Source organism: Canis aureus, chromosome 19 (genome assembly GCF_053574225.1).
Source record: "Canis aureus isolate CA01 chromosome 19, VMU_Caureus_v.1.0, whole genome shotgun sequence".
Lineage (NCBI taxonomy): Eukaryota > Metazoa > Chordata > Mammalia > Carnivora > Canidae > Canis > Canis aureus.
Window position 1 is genome coordinate 38,665,187 of NC_135629.1, and position 16,831 is coordinate 38,682,017.

The following is a 16,831-nucleotide window of genomic DNA, read 5'->3' on the forward strand; positions in this document are numbered from 1 at the left end:
TTGTAGACACTTCCAGGAATACCATGTATTCTGTGCAAATTCAAGAAAAATAAGTTGGTTTTGTTTGTTTTATTTTGTTTTACCTAGAGACAAGAAATAGTGAGTGTTGGCAAGGATGTGGGGAAAAGGGAACTCTTATGCACTGTTGGTAGGTCTATAAATGGGCTGCAGCCATTGTGGAAAACAGTATGGAGGTTCCTCAAAAATTAAAAATAGAACTACCATATGATCTAGCAATTCCACTTCTGGGTACTTATCTGAAGAAAGTGAAATCAACATCTTGAAAATATGTGCACCCCCATGTTCACTGCAATATTATTCACAATAGTTAAGACATGGAAAAAACAAAAGTGTCCACTGACGAATGGAAAAAGACAATGTAGTGTACAAATACACAGGAATATTAGTCATAAAAAAGAAGGAAACTCTGTATCTGCAACAACACAAATAGACCTTGAGTGCATTATGCTAAATGAAATAAGTCAGAGAAAGATGAACACTGTATGATCTCACTTATATGTGGAATCCTTTTTTTTTTTTTTTTTTTAATTCATGAGAGACACACAGAGAGAAGCAGAGACACAGGCAGAGGGGGAAGCAGGCTCCTCACAGGGAGCCCAATGCGGGACTTTGACCCTAGGACCCCAGGATCACGACCTGAGCAGAAGGCAGGTGCTCAACCACTGAGCCACCCAGGCATCCCTTATATGTGGAATTTAAACAAACAAATCCCAAATCGTAGAAACAGAGACTGACAGAAGTGGTTGTCAGAAGTGGGGGGTGGTTGTGGGCCAAATGGGTGAAGCTGGTCAAAACGTATGAACTTCCAGTTATAAGTAAGTTCTGGGGATGTAATCTATAGCTTAGTGATTGTAGTTATACTGCTGTATTGCACATTTGAAAACTGCTAAGAGAGTAGATTTTAAAAGTTCTCATCACAAGAAAAATAATTGTAACTGTGGTGATGGATGTTAACTAAACTTACTGTGCTCATTTCACAAAATATACAAATATTAAATACTGTTATATATCTAAAACTGATACAAATGTGACATGTCACATATCTCAATTTAAATAACTTAAAAATTAAGTCTGTAAAGTCTTTCCTCCTCTATTTTTCTTTCTTTTTTTTAACTTTTTTAAGATTTTATTTATTTATTCATGAGAGACATACAGAGAGAGAGAGAGGCAGAGATACAGGCAGAGGGAGAAGCAGGCTCCATGCAGGAAGCCTGACATGGGACTCGATCCCGGGTCTCCAGGATCATGCCTGAGCCGAGGGCAGGCACTAAACCACTGAGCCACCCAGGGATCCCCCTCCTCTTCTCTCTCTTTTTTTTTTTTTAGATTTTAGTTATTCATGAGAGACATACAGAGAGAGAGAGAGAGAGAGGCAGAGACACAGGCAGAGGGAGAAACAGGCTCCATGCAAGGAGCCCGATGTGGGACTCAATCCCCGGACTCCAGGATCACACCCTGAGCCAGAGGCAGTCGCTCAACCACTGAGCCACCCAGGCATCCCTCTTTTTCTTTTCTTTTCTTTTTTTTTTTTTTTATTCGTCCCTCTTTTTCTTTACACAAATGATATAGCCTACTCTATGCCAAACCCAAACCTGAAATTTTCATAAAAGATAACTCTCTACCTTTCAGTATTAGTCCTTGAAGAGCTGCCTTATTGTTAAAGCTACAGAGTGGTCTCCGCAAAAAAACAGACCTTATATAGCTAGCCGCTCCATGACAGACGTATAGATTGTTTAGTTTTTTGTGGGGGTGTATTGGTAGGATCAGTCCCTAGTAATGGAATTGTTAGGTTAAAGGCATTTGATGTTCATGGCTGCAGTATTCACAATAGCCAAAAGGTGGAGACGACTCAAATTTCCATCGTCTGGGTGAATAGATCAACAAACTGTGGTATATATGTACAATGGAATATTATTCAGCCATAAAAAGAACAAAGTACTGCTACATGCAACAATGCGGATGAACCTCCAAAGCATTACACTAAGTGAAAAACAGTCATATATAAAAAGGTCACATGTTGGGACGCCTGGGTGGCTCAGCAGTTGGGTGTCTGCCTTTGGCCCATGGCGTGATCCTGGTGTCCCAGGATTGAGTCCTGCATCCGGCTCCCTGCATGGAGCCTGCTTCTCCCTCTGCCTTTGTCTCTGCCTCTCTTTCTCTCTGTGTCTCTTGTGAATAAATAAATAAAATCTTTTTTTTTTTAAAGGTCACATGTTTTATACTTCCATTCATATGAAATATCCAGAATAGGTCAATCCATGGAACAGAGCAGACTGGTGGTTGCCAGGGTCTGGAGGAGGGAGGAATGGGGAGTAACTGCTTAATGAATACAGTCTTCTTTTGGAATGATGACAATGTTTTAGAGCTAGAGATGGTGGTTGCACAGCCTAGTGAACGTACTGACTTATCACTTTAAGATGGTTAATTTATGTTAAGTGATTTTCACCTCAATTCAGAAAAGGGGGCATACTTATTTACAATTTTGTATAGTCCTACATGAAGGTTGCACCGATTTACTCTCCCATCAGCCTATTTTCCTATCATTTGACCATCACAGTTTTTCATTAAATGTTTTAATCTTTCCCTATAAAGATATGTAAATCTAGTTTGATTTTCACTTAGTAAGAAAGGATAACCAATTTTCCATAGTTCTGAGAGACCTATTTGTATTGGATAGTTTGCCCAGTTTCTTAGTGAGCCATTGGGGTTTTTTCTTATTGAGTTATGAGAGCTCTTTATTTATTTTGAATATTTTTTAAAAGATTTTTTTATTCATTAAAGACACACAAAGAGAGGCAGAGACACAGGCAGAGGGGGAAGCAGGCTCCACACAGAGAGCCCGATGTAGGACTCAATCCCGGGACTCCAGGATCATGCCCTGGGCCGAAGACAGGTGCTAAACTGCTGAGCCACCCGGGGATCCCAAGATTTTATTTTTTATTTATTATTTATTTGTTTGTTTGTTTAGAGGGAGAGAGGAGAGAGAAGGGAGTGGGGCAGATGGAGAGAGAATCCCCAACAGACTCCCCGAGTGGGGAGCCCAACTTGGAACTTGACCCCTGACCCTGAGACCATGACCTGAGCCAAAACCAAGAGTTAGACGCCCAACTGACTGAGCCACAGGTGCGCCAGAGCTCTTTAATTTGAAGTGAGTTACACATATGTTGTTTGTAGCCAATTGCAGTTTGTTGTTTGTTTTGGCTTTGATGGTGGCTTTTTCCATATAGACTTAATTTTTTTTTCCTTTTTTTTTTTATTGGTGTTCAATTTATTAACATACAGAATAACCCCCCCCCCCGCCCTTCTCCCCTTCCACCACCCCTAGTTCGTTTCCCAGAGTTAGCAGTCTTTACGTTCTGTCTCCCTTTCTGATATTTCCCACACATTTCTTCTCCCTTCCCTTATATTCCTTTTCACTATTATTTATATTCCCCAAATGAATGAGAACATATAATGTTTGTCCTTCACCGACTGACTTACTTCACTCAGCTTAATTTTTAATATAAATGAATTTATCAATTTTTTTCCAATTCTTTTCTTTTATGGATGCTGAGTTTCGTGACATACTCAGAAGGCTTCCTTCACTCCAAGATTCTACAAAATTTTTCCTTTGTTTCTGCAGTATTTTTATAGTTCACTTAAAAAAAAAAACATTTAAACCTTTGATCCACCTGAAAACAACAGTATGTTCTAATAATTTCAGTGGCTGACTCTGTGTTGACAAACATCAGAAAGAAAGGAGCAACCAACTTGTTCCTGGATACTGTGTTCATCCTGGACTCATGTGAGGAGCTGTGTGCAGCTTTCTCATCTTTCTGTCTGAAACCAGATCTCAGCCAGAGATGGAGTCTGGGCACTCTGCTAGGCCTCGGGCTCCTTGCCTGCATCCCAGGCTGTAAAGCTGAGCAGGACCAGGTTCGAACCCTGGTCTCCCAAGGAGTTTCCTTCTGTGGTCAAATTCTCATCACTGAGGTATGAGATAACTGATGGAGGGCACCAGGACCACTGCCCAACAGGATTTCTCAACCTCTGATTGTTCCATTGTCTTGAGTAAAGGAAACTAAGGTTCCTGGGGACACTCACTACTTTGTGACCTGCATCACATCACTTCATCTCTCCCAACCTCAGATTCAACTGTAAGAGAGAAACAATAACACTTACCTCATAGGGTTGTCATGAGGACTAAATCAATGTGCCCAGTACATAGTAAGGGTGTAACATAAAGACTCTAATTTTTTTTTTTTTTTTAAGTAAACACTAGGTCCAACAAGAGGCTCAAACTCACGACCCTGAGATCAAGAGTCCTGTGCTCTACTAAATGAGCCAGCCGGGTGCCCCAAGACTAACTGTTCACTCGTTTATTTGGCAAATATTACTGAATACTTACCAATGCCGGGCACTGTCTAGGTGCTGGGGATAAAGCAAGGGCAACAACTTAACTACTGGTAGAGGGAAGACAATAAACAAATAAGTATATAAATATATATATCAGGCAGCAATAAACACAGAGAATGATGCAGTCAGGGGTTAGCCAGGCAACAGGGGAGACCATACAGTTAAGGAATTACAGTTCATCCCATGCTGGACATTGCTACAGGGAACATAACATTATCATTTTTAATTAATCTGTTTTCTTGGCTAATTCCTATTTCCAAGAAGTTGAGGCTCTTAGGCTTCTGTGGAATTGCCAAATGCTCCCTGGAGGTAGCCAGGTCTGAGAGCTGATGTAACTGCTGGCTCTGTGTGGCTGGTCCCATCTGCGCTGTGGCAGGGCTGAGTTGGGGACGTGCCTATGAGCTATTCTCCCAAGGGAAGTCCATGAGGCCAGTTTTAATGTTCCATTGTGAGTTCTGGGGTGGCCAATGTGAGCACACCACACAGGCCCCGTCCTTAGGGTGTGCACAGGAACATAAGAAAAATTTTCGGGCCACCTGGGTGGCTCAGTGGGTTAAGCGACCAACTCTCTATTTCCACACAGGTCATGATCTCAGAGTTGTGGAATCAAGCCTGGCCTTGGGCTCTGCATTGGGCATTGAGACTGCTTAAGATTCTCTCTCTCCTCTTTACCCCACCCTCCCCCACCTCGCTCTCTAAAAAAAAAAAAAAAAAAAAAAAAAAAGAAGAGGAGAAAAATTTCCTTCTATGTTGCATTTGCTGGACTATCAGGAAACGAGAAATCCAGGGCTTGGGGCACACAGAGGGTGCAATATTACTCAGGGTTAGGGTAGAGGGACAGTGAGCAGGGAGCTCAAGCTAGGGCCCCACGCCAGGCAGGCCCCACACTCCATCATTAATTCTCAGCAAGCCCAGCCCCAAAACGTGGCCTCCTTCCCAATGGTCCCAGCCAAAGTCTGGGACAGGCTCTGATTGGAGTGACTGGGGTCACGTGTTCCTCCCTGACTCACCTTGGCCTGGAAGATACATTATGTTGATTGGCCAGTAACAGCAGGGCTGTTGCCAGAAAAGGCTAAAGGGCTGGGTATGGAGCTTGAAGTTGATGAGCAGTTGGGAAGTTCCTCATTGGCCAAGCTCTCCTTCAACCTCTGGGCCTTTGCACATGTAGTTTCCTCTTCTCAGAAAACTTTCCCCTCCACTCCACTAGGCTGATCTCCAGGTCTCCAGCAAGCTTCACCTCCTCCTGGTGGCTGCCTGCTCTCGGGGCAGGGCCCTCGCTGCCACAGGTTCGTCTGCTAAGTACCAGGCAGGTAGTCCCACTCCCACCATCAGGGCAGGGCCTGCGGCCAGGCCAGCCTCCAGGCGCCGGTGGGTGCTTCGCAGGAGGCGCTCAGAAAACGTTCTCTAGGAAAAGGGATGCGGCCCAACCGCACGCGCGCATGTCCGCACGCGGACCCCTTCCCGGCCGCAAGTGGGGGTACGCGCGAATCCCCCCCGCACCGAAATCCACCTGTCTCGGGCGCGCCGCAGCCCCGGGCCCCCGCGCTCAGGGCGCGCAGACACACCCGCCGCGGGCGCCCACGCACGCTCGGCCACACGCAGGCCCTGTTCTCCTCCAGCCAGAGGCCCGCGCAGGCGCGCGAGCACCCCCCGACTCCCGGCGGGCGCCCCCCCGGCTCACGGCGCACGGAGCGCGCACGCGCGGCCCCGGTTCCGCCCCCTCCCGGCCTCGCCCGGCGGGGGCGGGGCGCGCTGGGCCGGGTCCTGCGGCACCGCCCGGGAAGCTGCGCGAGGCTGGGCGGCCGCCGCCACATCCTCCTCCTCCTCCGGGGCCGGGCGAGCGGAGCGGGTCCAGGGCTCGGCTGAGGGCGCTGAGGGCGCGGGCGGAGCGCGGCACGGAGCCATGGCGCACCAGACGGGCATCCACGGTGAGGGCAGAGGGCGGGCGGGCCGGGGGCCGAGGGTCTCCGCCCGGGCTGCGCCCCTCCCTGGCGCTCAGCCCCTCTCCCCTCCCGGGCAGGAGTCCGGGGAAGCTTCCTGTTCTCTTCTGCAGCCGCAGGTCGCCCGGGGTGGGCACATCTGGGGGCGTGCGACTTACTCTGCATAGTTGGGAGTGGGCGTACGTGCAGGCACACAGCTGGAGTGGAAATATCTGTGTGCCCATCTGGGGGTGGATGTGCCTGTGTGTGCCCATCTATGTATTTTTGTTCCTTTCTGGGGGGTGGGTGTACCGGATGTGCACATCTGGGGGAGTGTGCACGCATGTGCACTTGTCTTCTGTGTACAGTGCTGTGTTTGCACATCTGGATGTGACTGCTTGTGTATGTCTGGAATCATTCATGCATATGCACTGATAGCTGATTGAATGATCACTGTTGCAATGGAACCATCTTTAGGGATCAGTGTTTTGTGACTAGGTGCACATGTCTGTGGGTGTCTGTGTGTGTGTGCACAGTTGGGGCACATCTCAGTGTGCATTTGTTACCGCAGATGCACATACTAGATGAGTCTGTGTATGGCTTGTATGGGTTTGTGTCTCTGTGAGGAAGGGTCCCTGACCTTTGGCTCCTCCCAGGACCCTCACACATTTGAGCAAGCTAGACTATGGAAAACCTGGAATAGGGCCTTCAGAGTGGGATGGGGAGAGTTGCCAATATGACCTTGACCTCTGACCTCCCTACCATTTTCCACTCTGATCTCCTGTGTCTGCTCCAGCCAGGGTTGGAAAGTCCCAGCTCCAGGCTGGAGGCAGAAAAGAAGGTCCAGATATGGGGTTTGTGAGGGATGGTCCTGGCTGCAGAGCCTCTTGGCCAATGCCCCCTACCTCAAGCTTCTCCAGCCTAGAGCATCACCCCCTCCCCCAAGGGACTAGTTTCCTCTTTACGGAGGCTGGGGAGAAGCAGTGGCCAGGAGCCAGGTGTCCTGACCCTACCTGGGTCTGAGTGTCCCCCTCTGTCACTAGACTGGGAGGACTGCCTAGCCTGTGGGAAAGGCCCAGGCTGCTTGCCCAGACAGCAGACAGCTTGGTGGTTTGGCCATCAGCCACTCCTCCCACCACATCAGGGTCCTCAGCCTGGGGACACCACCACCATCGACCAGCCTGACTGTTTGGATCTCAGTTTGGCTTGTGGTCATCGTGGCTGCTTGGTGGCTAGACCAGCTAGAGGGTTTCCCTGGCCCCGCCCCACAAGACCAGAAAAGGCAAGGGTCTGGGTCAAGGCCAGCCTCCTATCAGGTGGGCCAGCCTCTCCAGAAGGAGCTGGGGGAGCTGGAGGGTGACTCAGCCCCACAGAAGGGAACAGCCACCCCCTGGACCTGCCCCTTCCTTCCCCTTTGTCTGGTCACTGCTGCTGCCACCATCTGAGAGGGGATCGGAAGTTAGGGCCCCTCCTCCCTGCTCAGGACAGACAGGTCCTGTGGCCAAGGCGCTGCCTCACTCCTTCACTTCCCACGTGGTGAGACAGGCCTGCCTAGGGGATCACTGGGAACTGGGCTGCCCCAGCCCTCCTGCCTATGAGCAGCCTACTCCTTCCCCTTTCTGGCCTAGGGAGATGGCAGGTGAGATCGATTGCCCTAGATGTCCAGATGCCAGCCCAGTCATGGCCATAGGTGTGGATCCAGTGACCTCAGAGCAGGGCCGGAGACAGGGGTGCTGGAGAGGGGCGGTGTACTTGTAACTTGAGGCTCACCCGGATAGAGGGTGGGCAGGGCAGCAGAGGCAGGGGCAGGGAGGTGGGAGAGCATGAATCATTGATGAGAGAGGCTCAGGTGTCCCAAGCCTGGCCTCTGGATTATTGATGGTGGCTGAGGAGTCATGGAGGGGGATGTCTCTTCTGCTACTGGGGTGTCACTCTGTCCTAGTAACTCTAGAAGGGGTGTGGCAGCCTCTCCCTTAGGGGAGCTTCTTGGCTTTCCCTCCCGGAAGGTCTGAGCAGGTGGAAAGGGCCACTCAGCACAGCCTGCCCCACCATCATTACAATAACAAAATTTAACAATTGTTATTCATAGAGGCCCCATTACTGAGCATTTTCCCCCCATTTACTCCTCAGCATGGTTTTCTGCAGCTTAGAAGTATTAGCTCCACAGTATAGATGAATTTGAGGCTCAGCAAGGTCAGAGGTCACACACAGCTATGGGAAAGGTGGAGAGCCAGGCTTTACCCGCAGGGACTTTATTGGGGTCTGCTCGTAGGCAGCTCTGTCCTGGCCCAGTGGGGCTGGGTGTCCTTTATGCCACAGTACTCGGTACTCGGTTAGGACCCTGCTTGCCCAGAAGCCATAGAGGGTAGTATACAGCCTGAGATCTCAGGTTCAGGGTCACCCTGCCTGAGGGGCCCCTGAGGACATGACCAGAGTTTGTTTTCCTAAAGGGCCCCCATCCTCCCCCCACCCCCAAGCTGGCTAGTCTGGGCCCTATAAATATTCTCTGACCTCAGCCCTCCAGCTGTGTTCCTGCAGAATTCTCCTGACCCCTGGGTAGCCTCAAGGTCATGCTGGCCTGGCCCTGTGCACCCAGAGACCCGAGTCGGGCCCTTCCCCACTTGGACTTTGATTTCTGCATCTGAACTACTGGTACATCTGTAACATCCCTGGTCCTCACCTCTGCACTCAGGTCCTTGGTCATTGGCTGCCACCTTCCAGCTCTGTGACCCAAGGACCAAGAGAGGCTCTGTTTTGTAGGGTTCCCGCTTGCCTTTCCTCACCTGGGAGCCTTCTGGACTGCCTAAGGGCTGGGGACTTGTTGCCCATGGCAGGGCTGTGCTAGGGCTGGGCTCCCGGCCTCACCGACGGGTTATGTGCTGGGTCCAGGTGTGCAGGCCTATGTGTTTGTTACTCTGGGGACTTTGTCCATGTATATGTTTGTGTGTGTGATTTTTTTTTAAAGATTTTATTTATTTATTCATGAGAGACAGAGACACAGGCAGAGGGAGAAGCAGGCTCTGTGCAGGGAGCCCGACGTGGGACTCGATCCCGGGTCTCCAGGATCACACCCCGGGCTGAAGGCCGGGCTAAACTGCTGAGCCACCCGGGGCTGAGCCACCCGGGGCTGAGCCACATGGGCTGCCCATGTTTGTGTGTTTATTTTTTATTTTTTTTAAAGATAGATAGATAGATAGATAGATAGATAGATAGATAGATTTATTTATTTATTTATTTATTTATTTATTTATTTATTTATTTATTTATTTATTTATTTATTTATGATAGAGAGAGAGAGAGAGAGGCAGAGACACAGGCAGAGGGAGAAGCAGGCTCCATGCAGGGAGCCTGACGCGGGACTCGATCCTGGACTCGATCCTGGGTCTCCAGGATCGCGCCCTGGGCCAAAGGCAGGCGCGAAACTGCTGAGCCACCCAGGGATCCCCATGTTTGTGTCTTTAAATATGTGCATCCGTTTATGTTTGACCAGCTGAGTGTTTTCATGTGTGAGAGTGTTTTCATTTCTACTCCGTTCTGTCACATTATGTTTATTTGTTACGTTCAGACAAGCTGGCTGGACTGAGTAGGTATCCAATGGCATACACAACAGGGGACGCACGTGTGCGTGTGTGTGTGTGACTGTGTATGTGTTCATGGACATACACACAGTGGGGGCATTTGTTCACGTCTTCTGTGTTTGTGGATATGACAGAGCTGCAAGTGTCACAGGCCGGTCAGTGTTGGGCTTTCCTGGGGGCAGGGGACAGGCGGGGGCTGTGGTAGGCCTGGCCTGTCCCGGAGCCCGCCCGGTCCTTGAGTGGGCTGGCCCATCCCCGCCTACCCTGTTACCAGAGCTGTCTCAGCCAACAGGCCACACTGTTGGCTAAATTTGGGAGCTTATGTCTGTGGGCCGTGTCAGGTTCCCAGTCACATGGGGGGCTGTATTTAACCCGGCTCCCAGCTCCACCGGCAGACCCCACAGGCCGGAGGCAGCCCTGAATGTGTCCCTGTCCGCCCTGATCACTCTGCTCTCTCCTCCCTCACCATGTTTCTTGTTCTCGTAGCCACCGAGGAGCTGAAGGAGTTCTTCGCCAAGGCACGGGCTGGCTCTGTCCGGCTCATCAAAGTCGTCATCGAGGATGGTGAGTGCCCCTTACTGCCCCCTTTAATGGGTGAGGGCAAAGGCAGGTGGCAATGGGTTGGGGTGCACTGGCCCTAGCTGCTTCTCTGGGAATTGTTTAGATCTTTGCCTCCAGCCCCTTCAGGACCTCACTTCCTCCGTCTGGGGATGGGAGGTGTCTTGTAGAAGAGCATTGGAGGTGGGCATGATCATTACCCCTGTTACACAGAGCAGGAATTAAAAGCTGGGGTGACAGCAAAGAGAGCCCTGCTCAGGGGTCCTGTCCAGCCTTCCAGAGGCTATGTAAGGGTCAGAGGCCTAGTCAGGATGCTGGGCTGGCCATGGGGGCAGGGGATCAGTGAGGCCAGGCACTGCCCCATGTGGCGAGTGCCACTCACCTCCCTCTGTGATCGGCAGGCTGGCCTGGCTTCTTTGCTGGCTGGGGGTAGTCCCAAGGAGAAGCCAGGGGCCCTGCCCTTGGAAAGTGCCCCCGCAACAGGGCAAAGGGACTCATGCCCAGCTTGCTTTGAGAGCGTGATCAGGGGATTCCAGGCTTGGCCAGGCCTTGGCCTGGATGCTGGGAACCCAAGGCTGGCGCAGGGTGGGTGCTCAGCATACAGGGATTATAGGTGGGGAGCTTGAGCTGAGGCCTGAAGTGGGGGTAGGGTGTGAGGAGGTAGAGGACTAGAGTGAGGCTTAGTAGTGACACTTCCTCCTTTCCCCCTTCCCTTCTTTTTGAGGGTTGTCCGTGTAGGTGAGGGGACAGACACTGGGAGTGTGAATCCTTCCAGGCCTTGGTAGCCAACAGCTGTGAGCTCTTTGGGGGGCTCCCCAAATAGGCGTGGTGCTCAGTTGACTTTTTACCCCATTGCATTGGTGTGAAGCAGGGTCGGTCTGCCCAGACCCAGAATTTACCCCAGGCTTCAGTGCCAGAGTTTTGCTGGGGTCCCCAAGTTCAGATGCCCTCAGAGGCTAGGTCAGGGTCACTGTAGTGGGTCAAGAATAGGGACTTCCTGGGGTGAGAGGCCCCAGCCCCCACAAAGAGACTTGTTAGCCGCAGCCCTCAGCCTCCCTGTTGCCTCCCAGACAGGGAATCTGTGTGGGTGTTTAGCAGGAGGGACCTCTGGGTGGGCTCTTAGCTCCATTCTACATTGTGGGTTTTGGAACACTTGGGAGTCCCCAGGAAGGTTCAGGCCCCCTTACAGGTAGCCTACCTCCTACTGAATGCAGCTTGAGCACCTTCTAGAGAATATGTCCATTCCACTTCTGATGTAAATTTCCCATTTTGAAAATGTTGGCAACAAATGAAACCGTGTTGGCAAGGCTGTTGGGCCAACCGTGCCTGCTGCTTTTCACCCTTGATCCCATCTGAGTAGTGGGAGGATCGGTGAGGAGGCCGAGGCCTGCAAAGAGGCATCTGGGCTGGTGGGCCTGACATGCTTGGGCTCCAGACAGCTGGGCTCCTTGCCCTCATCGGGAGGGCTGTGGCCAGGTTCCCCCTGGCCGGGCAGTGATTACCCCATGCCCCAGTACTTCCTCCAGCCTGGGCCTGTGCACATCTGGGCTGGTGTTGGTGCCTAGCCAAGGCCCAGTAGGTGGATAGGTCAGATGTACGTCCGTCTCAATGGCCCATTCAGCCACTGTGTGCCAGCTAGGGAGGTGGCAGGGCTGTCCACCCCAGATGCTAAGACATTTGTTACTTTGGGGGGAGGGGACCATGGTTGGCTGGTGGCAGTAGAGTACAGGTTGGCAGAGTGCCCGTCTCCATCCTTCTCACATGTGCTTTCTTTTTTTTTTTTAATTTATTTTTTATTGGTGTTCAATTTACCAACATACAGAATAACCCCCAGTGCCCGTCACCCAGTCACCCCCACCCCCCGCCCTCCTCCCCTTCCACCACCCCTAGTTTGTTTCCCAGAGTCAGGAGTCTTTACGTTCTGTCTCTTTCTGATATTTCCCACACATTTCTTCTCCCTTCCCTTATATTCCCTTTCACTATTATTTATATTCCCCAAATAAATGAGAACATATAATGTTTGTCCTTCTCCGATTGACTTACTTCACTCAGCATAATACCCTCCAGTCACATGTGCTTTCGCTCCTGCAGGTCCCTGGGGCCTGAGGCTGGACCCCACCTCCCTCACACAGTTGTTCTGAGAAGAGTGTGTGGGGGTTCTGCTGGAGCCTCAGACAGAGGGAGGAGGGGAGCGGGAGGTGGGACGGGGGCTGTGCCGAGCAGGTGTGGGTGGAATGGGTCTGAGTGTGTGGGTATTTGGGAGGGGACCACGTTGTTGGTTGCTGTGGGCAACACAGCCACACATCTTGTGGTTGTTGGTGTTTGGTCATCCGTGGGCGCATTCTCGAGGCCGTTTCTGTGGATGCACGTGTGTGCGTCTGTATAGCTGGCAGCTTTGCACCCTCGTTCATTAATTTACTCATTCACAGATTCAGTCACATAGCCTCATCCTTCAGAGACTTGGGGGCTCCAGGGGAAGGTGGTGGAGTGGCCGGCAGATCTGAGCCACAGCCAAGCAGGCCCACAGTCAGGGTGGGTATGGGAGATGGCTACTCCCTGGCTCACCCGGCCTCTGCCCCCAGAGCAGCTTGTGCTGGGTGCCTCACGGGAGCTGGCGGGCTGCTGGGACCAGGACTATGACAGGACCGTGCTGCCGCTGCTGGACGCCCAGGAGCCCTGTTACCTGCTCTACCGCCTGGACTCACAGAATGCCCAGGGCTTCGAGTGGCTCTTCCTTGCTTGGTCACCTGACAATTCTCCCGTGAGTCCTGGGGACCCTGTCCAACCCCTAGGTCAGGGGTGTGGGGAAGCTGGCTCTGAGCAAGACAACAAAGTCCCCTGCCCTAGGGAGCCTGAGGGGGGAGGCACCAGGTCCTGCCCTAGAGTCTAAGAGAGGGCAAGGCCCGGGCTTGAGCCTGGCATCTCCCAGAGGCCTCCCAGCCACCTCAGCCTGGCTCTGGAGGCAGAGAGGTCAGAGTGGAGAGGGCTCCACCTCAACACATCCGAGCACTGTGCTGCGCCCCCTGCTGGGTATATGGGCGCAAAGCCTTGACCCGGTCCCAACGCAAAGGTTCCTGGCTGCACTTGGAGAGGAGGGGTCTCACGGCTTGGCTCCTGCCCTTCAGGTGCGGCTGAAGATGCTGTATGCGGCCACACGGGCCACAGTGAAGAAGGAGTTTGGGGGCGGCCACATCAAGGATGAGCTCTTTGGGACTGTGAAGGTAGGCCCCCTTAGGCCAGCCTCCACCAGGCCAGAATCACTGGCCCACAGAGTGGGGGATGTTACGCAGGGTCACACAGGAAGTGGGTGCCAAGTGTGAGGAGGTGTGGGGAGGGCTGGGAGAGTCCAGGGGCTGCAAGCTGGGGTGCTTAATGGGCTTCTTCCAGCCCACCCCAAGGAGCCCATTTATACTTCTGCACCCACTGGCCAGGACGACCTCTCCTTTGCTGGGTACCAGAAGCATCTGTCGTCCTGTGCAGCGCCCGCCCCACTGACGTCGGCTGAGAGAGAGCTTCAGCAGATCCGTATTAATGAGGTGAGTGCACCGGACCGCGTGGGCAGAAGTCCCAGCCCGAGCCCCCCCAGGTTACAGTAGCCCAGCCCGTGGGGCCTGTGCTCCAGGAGGCCCCACCCTGGGCAGGCAGGTCAGGGCCTGAGTCACTCTTTGCCCGCCCCCAGGTGAAGACAGAGATCAGCGTGGAGAGCAAGCACCAGACCCTGCAGGGCCTCAACTTCCCACTGCAGCCGGCGGCCCAGAGGGCACTTCAGCAGCTCAAACAGAAGGCCGTCAACTACATCCAGCTGGTGGGTGCCCCCCCTGCTGCAGGCGCACTGTGGCCCCACCCCGCTTGGACACATGTACAGATGTGCATGTGCCCCAAGTCTGCGCACATCAGCACCCTGCACCCCTCACCCCCACCCCCCGGACTTGTGGGAATGTACTATCCCCTGCCCCTTCCCCTGTCCGACATGTTCCTACTGGGGGTGCAGACACCACATGTAGTAGATGCACTGTGTCCCCTGCCTTGCCCTGTCCTTGCTCACATACAGGGACATCCATGAGCCACTGTCCCTCACCCTGCGCTCCTCACTGCACACACACACTCATCCCAGAGTTCATGCTGACCCCTCAGACCTGAGCCCCTGCCTGTCCAGGACACCCTCTGTAGCCCCCTGGCTACCCCCCTCCTCAGGCAGGGCCTCCTGACCCAGGGGCAAGGCTTCCCCCTTTTTTTCTACTTCTTAAAAATTTTTTATCTATTTGAGAGAGCTGGTGGGCATGAACAGGGGTGGGGGAAGGACAAAGAGGAAGAGCAAGAATCTCGAGCAGACTCCCTGCTGAGTGTGGAGCCCAACACAGGGCTCCATCCCACGACCATGAGATCATGACCTAGCCAAAATCAAAAGTTGACTTAACCTACTGAGCCACCCAGGTGCCCCTGTCCTTTCTTTCTTTCTTTTTTTTTTTTTTTTTTAAGCTCTGCACCCAATATGGGGCTTGAACTCAAGACCCTGAGATCAAGACTCACATGCTCCACTGACTAAGCCCACCAGGTGTCCCATGCCTCCCCTACCAAACAGAATGGCTCCTTCTGAGGCATATACCCCCCAGAAGCACCACTGTTGAGGATAGGCCAGCCTGATAGTGGTGTCTCCTCAGGTTGAGGCCCTCCCCCTGTCCTGTCCATTGCCCTTGGTGGGACTTCCTCTTACAGCGGAGAGCTTTCAAAGGGGCAGAGGTAGGGGCCCAGGTGTGACCTCTTCACAGGGAACCCCCCATGGCAGGACAGCCACTGGGGCAGGGAGTCCTGATAGAGGGGGACCATAGACGGTCTCTGCCCTGGCTTCTGCCTGTCACCTTGGGAAATTCTTATTTGCTAGAGTGGGCCCAGGTCCTCCCTGGCTCACGTTCTCACATCTCCCCTTGCCCTTGGCAGAAGCTGGACCTGGAGCGGGAGACAATTGAGCTGGTGCACACAGAGCCCACGGAAGTGGCCCAGCTGCCCTCAAGGGTTCCCCGAGATGCTGCCCGCTACCACTTCTTCCTCTACAAGCATACTCATGAGGGTGACCCCCTCGAGTCTGTGGGTGAGTGGCCACAGCAGGGCTCCCACACCTGTGTCTGGACAGGAACGGCATTGGCCTACAGCTGAGTGGGCTTGCTGCAAGGGGCCTGGGTCAGCAGGTCTCCCAGCCTCAGCTCACTTCCCCGTCTCCCCTCCCTGCCCCACCCCCACCCCCGCCAGTGTTCATCTACTCGATGCCAGGGTACAAGTGCAGCATCAAGGAGCGCATGCTCTATTCCAGCTGCAAGAGTCGCCTCCTCGACTCTGTGGAGCAGGACTTCCAGCTGGAGATCTCCAAGAAGGTGGGTGCCCATTCCCCAGAGCCTAACCTCCCAGGGGCCTGTAACACCACCCTTCACATGGGGCACTGGAGTCCCAAGGCAGTGGTAGGGCAGGGGTTATTATTGCCATGGGAGATGGATGGGGATGAGGCCAGCTGACTGGTGGCATGGACAAGCCCTAGCCTGGGCCACCCATGAGTCTCCTCTCCCTGGGTATGGAAGGCAGGCAGGGGTCGCCAAGGCGTGCAGGGCAGCAGGCCTCAACTGTGTTCCTAGGGGTGGCATTCCAGGTGGGGAGTCTGGGAGAAGACCCCAGGGCTGGAATGTGAGAGGTCAAGAGGGTGCCCCAGGAGTAGGGGTGGCCAAGGGTGATGTGTGTCAGGGCCCCACCAGACCACTGCCTTGCCCCATGCAGATTGAGATTGGCGATGGGGCGGAGCTGACAGCCGAGTTCCTCTACGACGAGGTGCACCCCAAACAACATGCCTTCAAGCAGGCCTTCGCCAAGCCCAAGGGCCCAGGGGGCAAGCGGGGTCACAAGCGCCTCATCCGCGGCCCTGGCGAGAATGGGGATGACAGCTAGGTGGCCGGACCTGAGCCGTGCCGGCGTGTGGACTGTGTGCGTCCCACTGCTCCCGGCCACCTGCCTCATTCCCAGCCTGGGCTCCAGGGGAGGGTTGCTTCCTGTGGGGCAGGAGGGCTGGTGACAGAACATTCTTGCAGCTTCTGAAGGCCACTGGGCTGGAATTTTGTGACCTTCCCCTGTTGCTGTTCCTGCCTCTCATCTGTGTGCCCAAGGGGGTCTGGGAACCCTGCCTGGCTGGCTCAAGGGGGCTGGGTAGGAAGCCTGGAATGAGCTTTCCCCCCAGGGGTCCTAGCACAGCCCAGGAGCCTTTGGACACAGGAGTGGGTTCAGTCAGGGCTGGGATAGGGGGTCACTGAAAGATAAGATGGTTGAATGCTGTATTTTTTAAAGAATAAAATATTTTTAAATCAACACCTGCATCTGACC

The 16,831-nt window shown here is 53.2% G+C and overlaps 1 protein-coding gene across 1 annotated transcript; it reads left to right on the forward strand.

Annotated features, from left to right (window-relative positions):
- The first annotated feature begins 6,175 nt into the window (after positions 1 to 6,175).
- TWF2 (twinfilin actin binding protein 2) lies at positions 6,176 to 16,816 on the forward strand. Its single transcript, XM_077858674.1, has 9 exons — positions 6,176 to 6,344; positions 10,400 to 10,477; positions 13,054 to 13,232; positions 13,597 to 13,692; positions 13,903 to 14,007; positions 14,151 to 14,276; positions 15,410 to 15,560; positions 15,719 to 15,840; positions 16,235 to 16,816. Exons 1-9 carry the CDS (start codon positions 6,320 to 6,322, stop codon positions 16,400 to 16,402), a joined length of 1,050 nt encoding a protein of 349 aa, XP_077714800.1. The 5' UTR covers positions 6,176 to 6,319; the 3' UTR covers positions 16,403 to 16,816.
- The last annotated feature ends 15 nt before the right edge of the window (positions 16,817 to 16,831 follow it).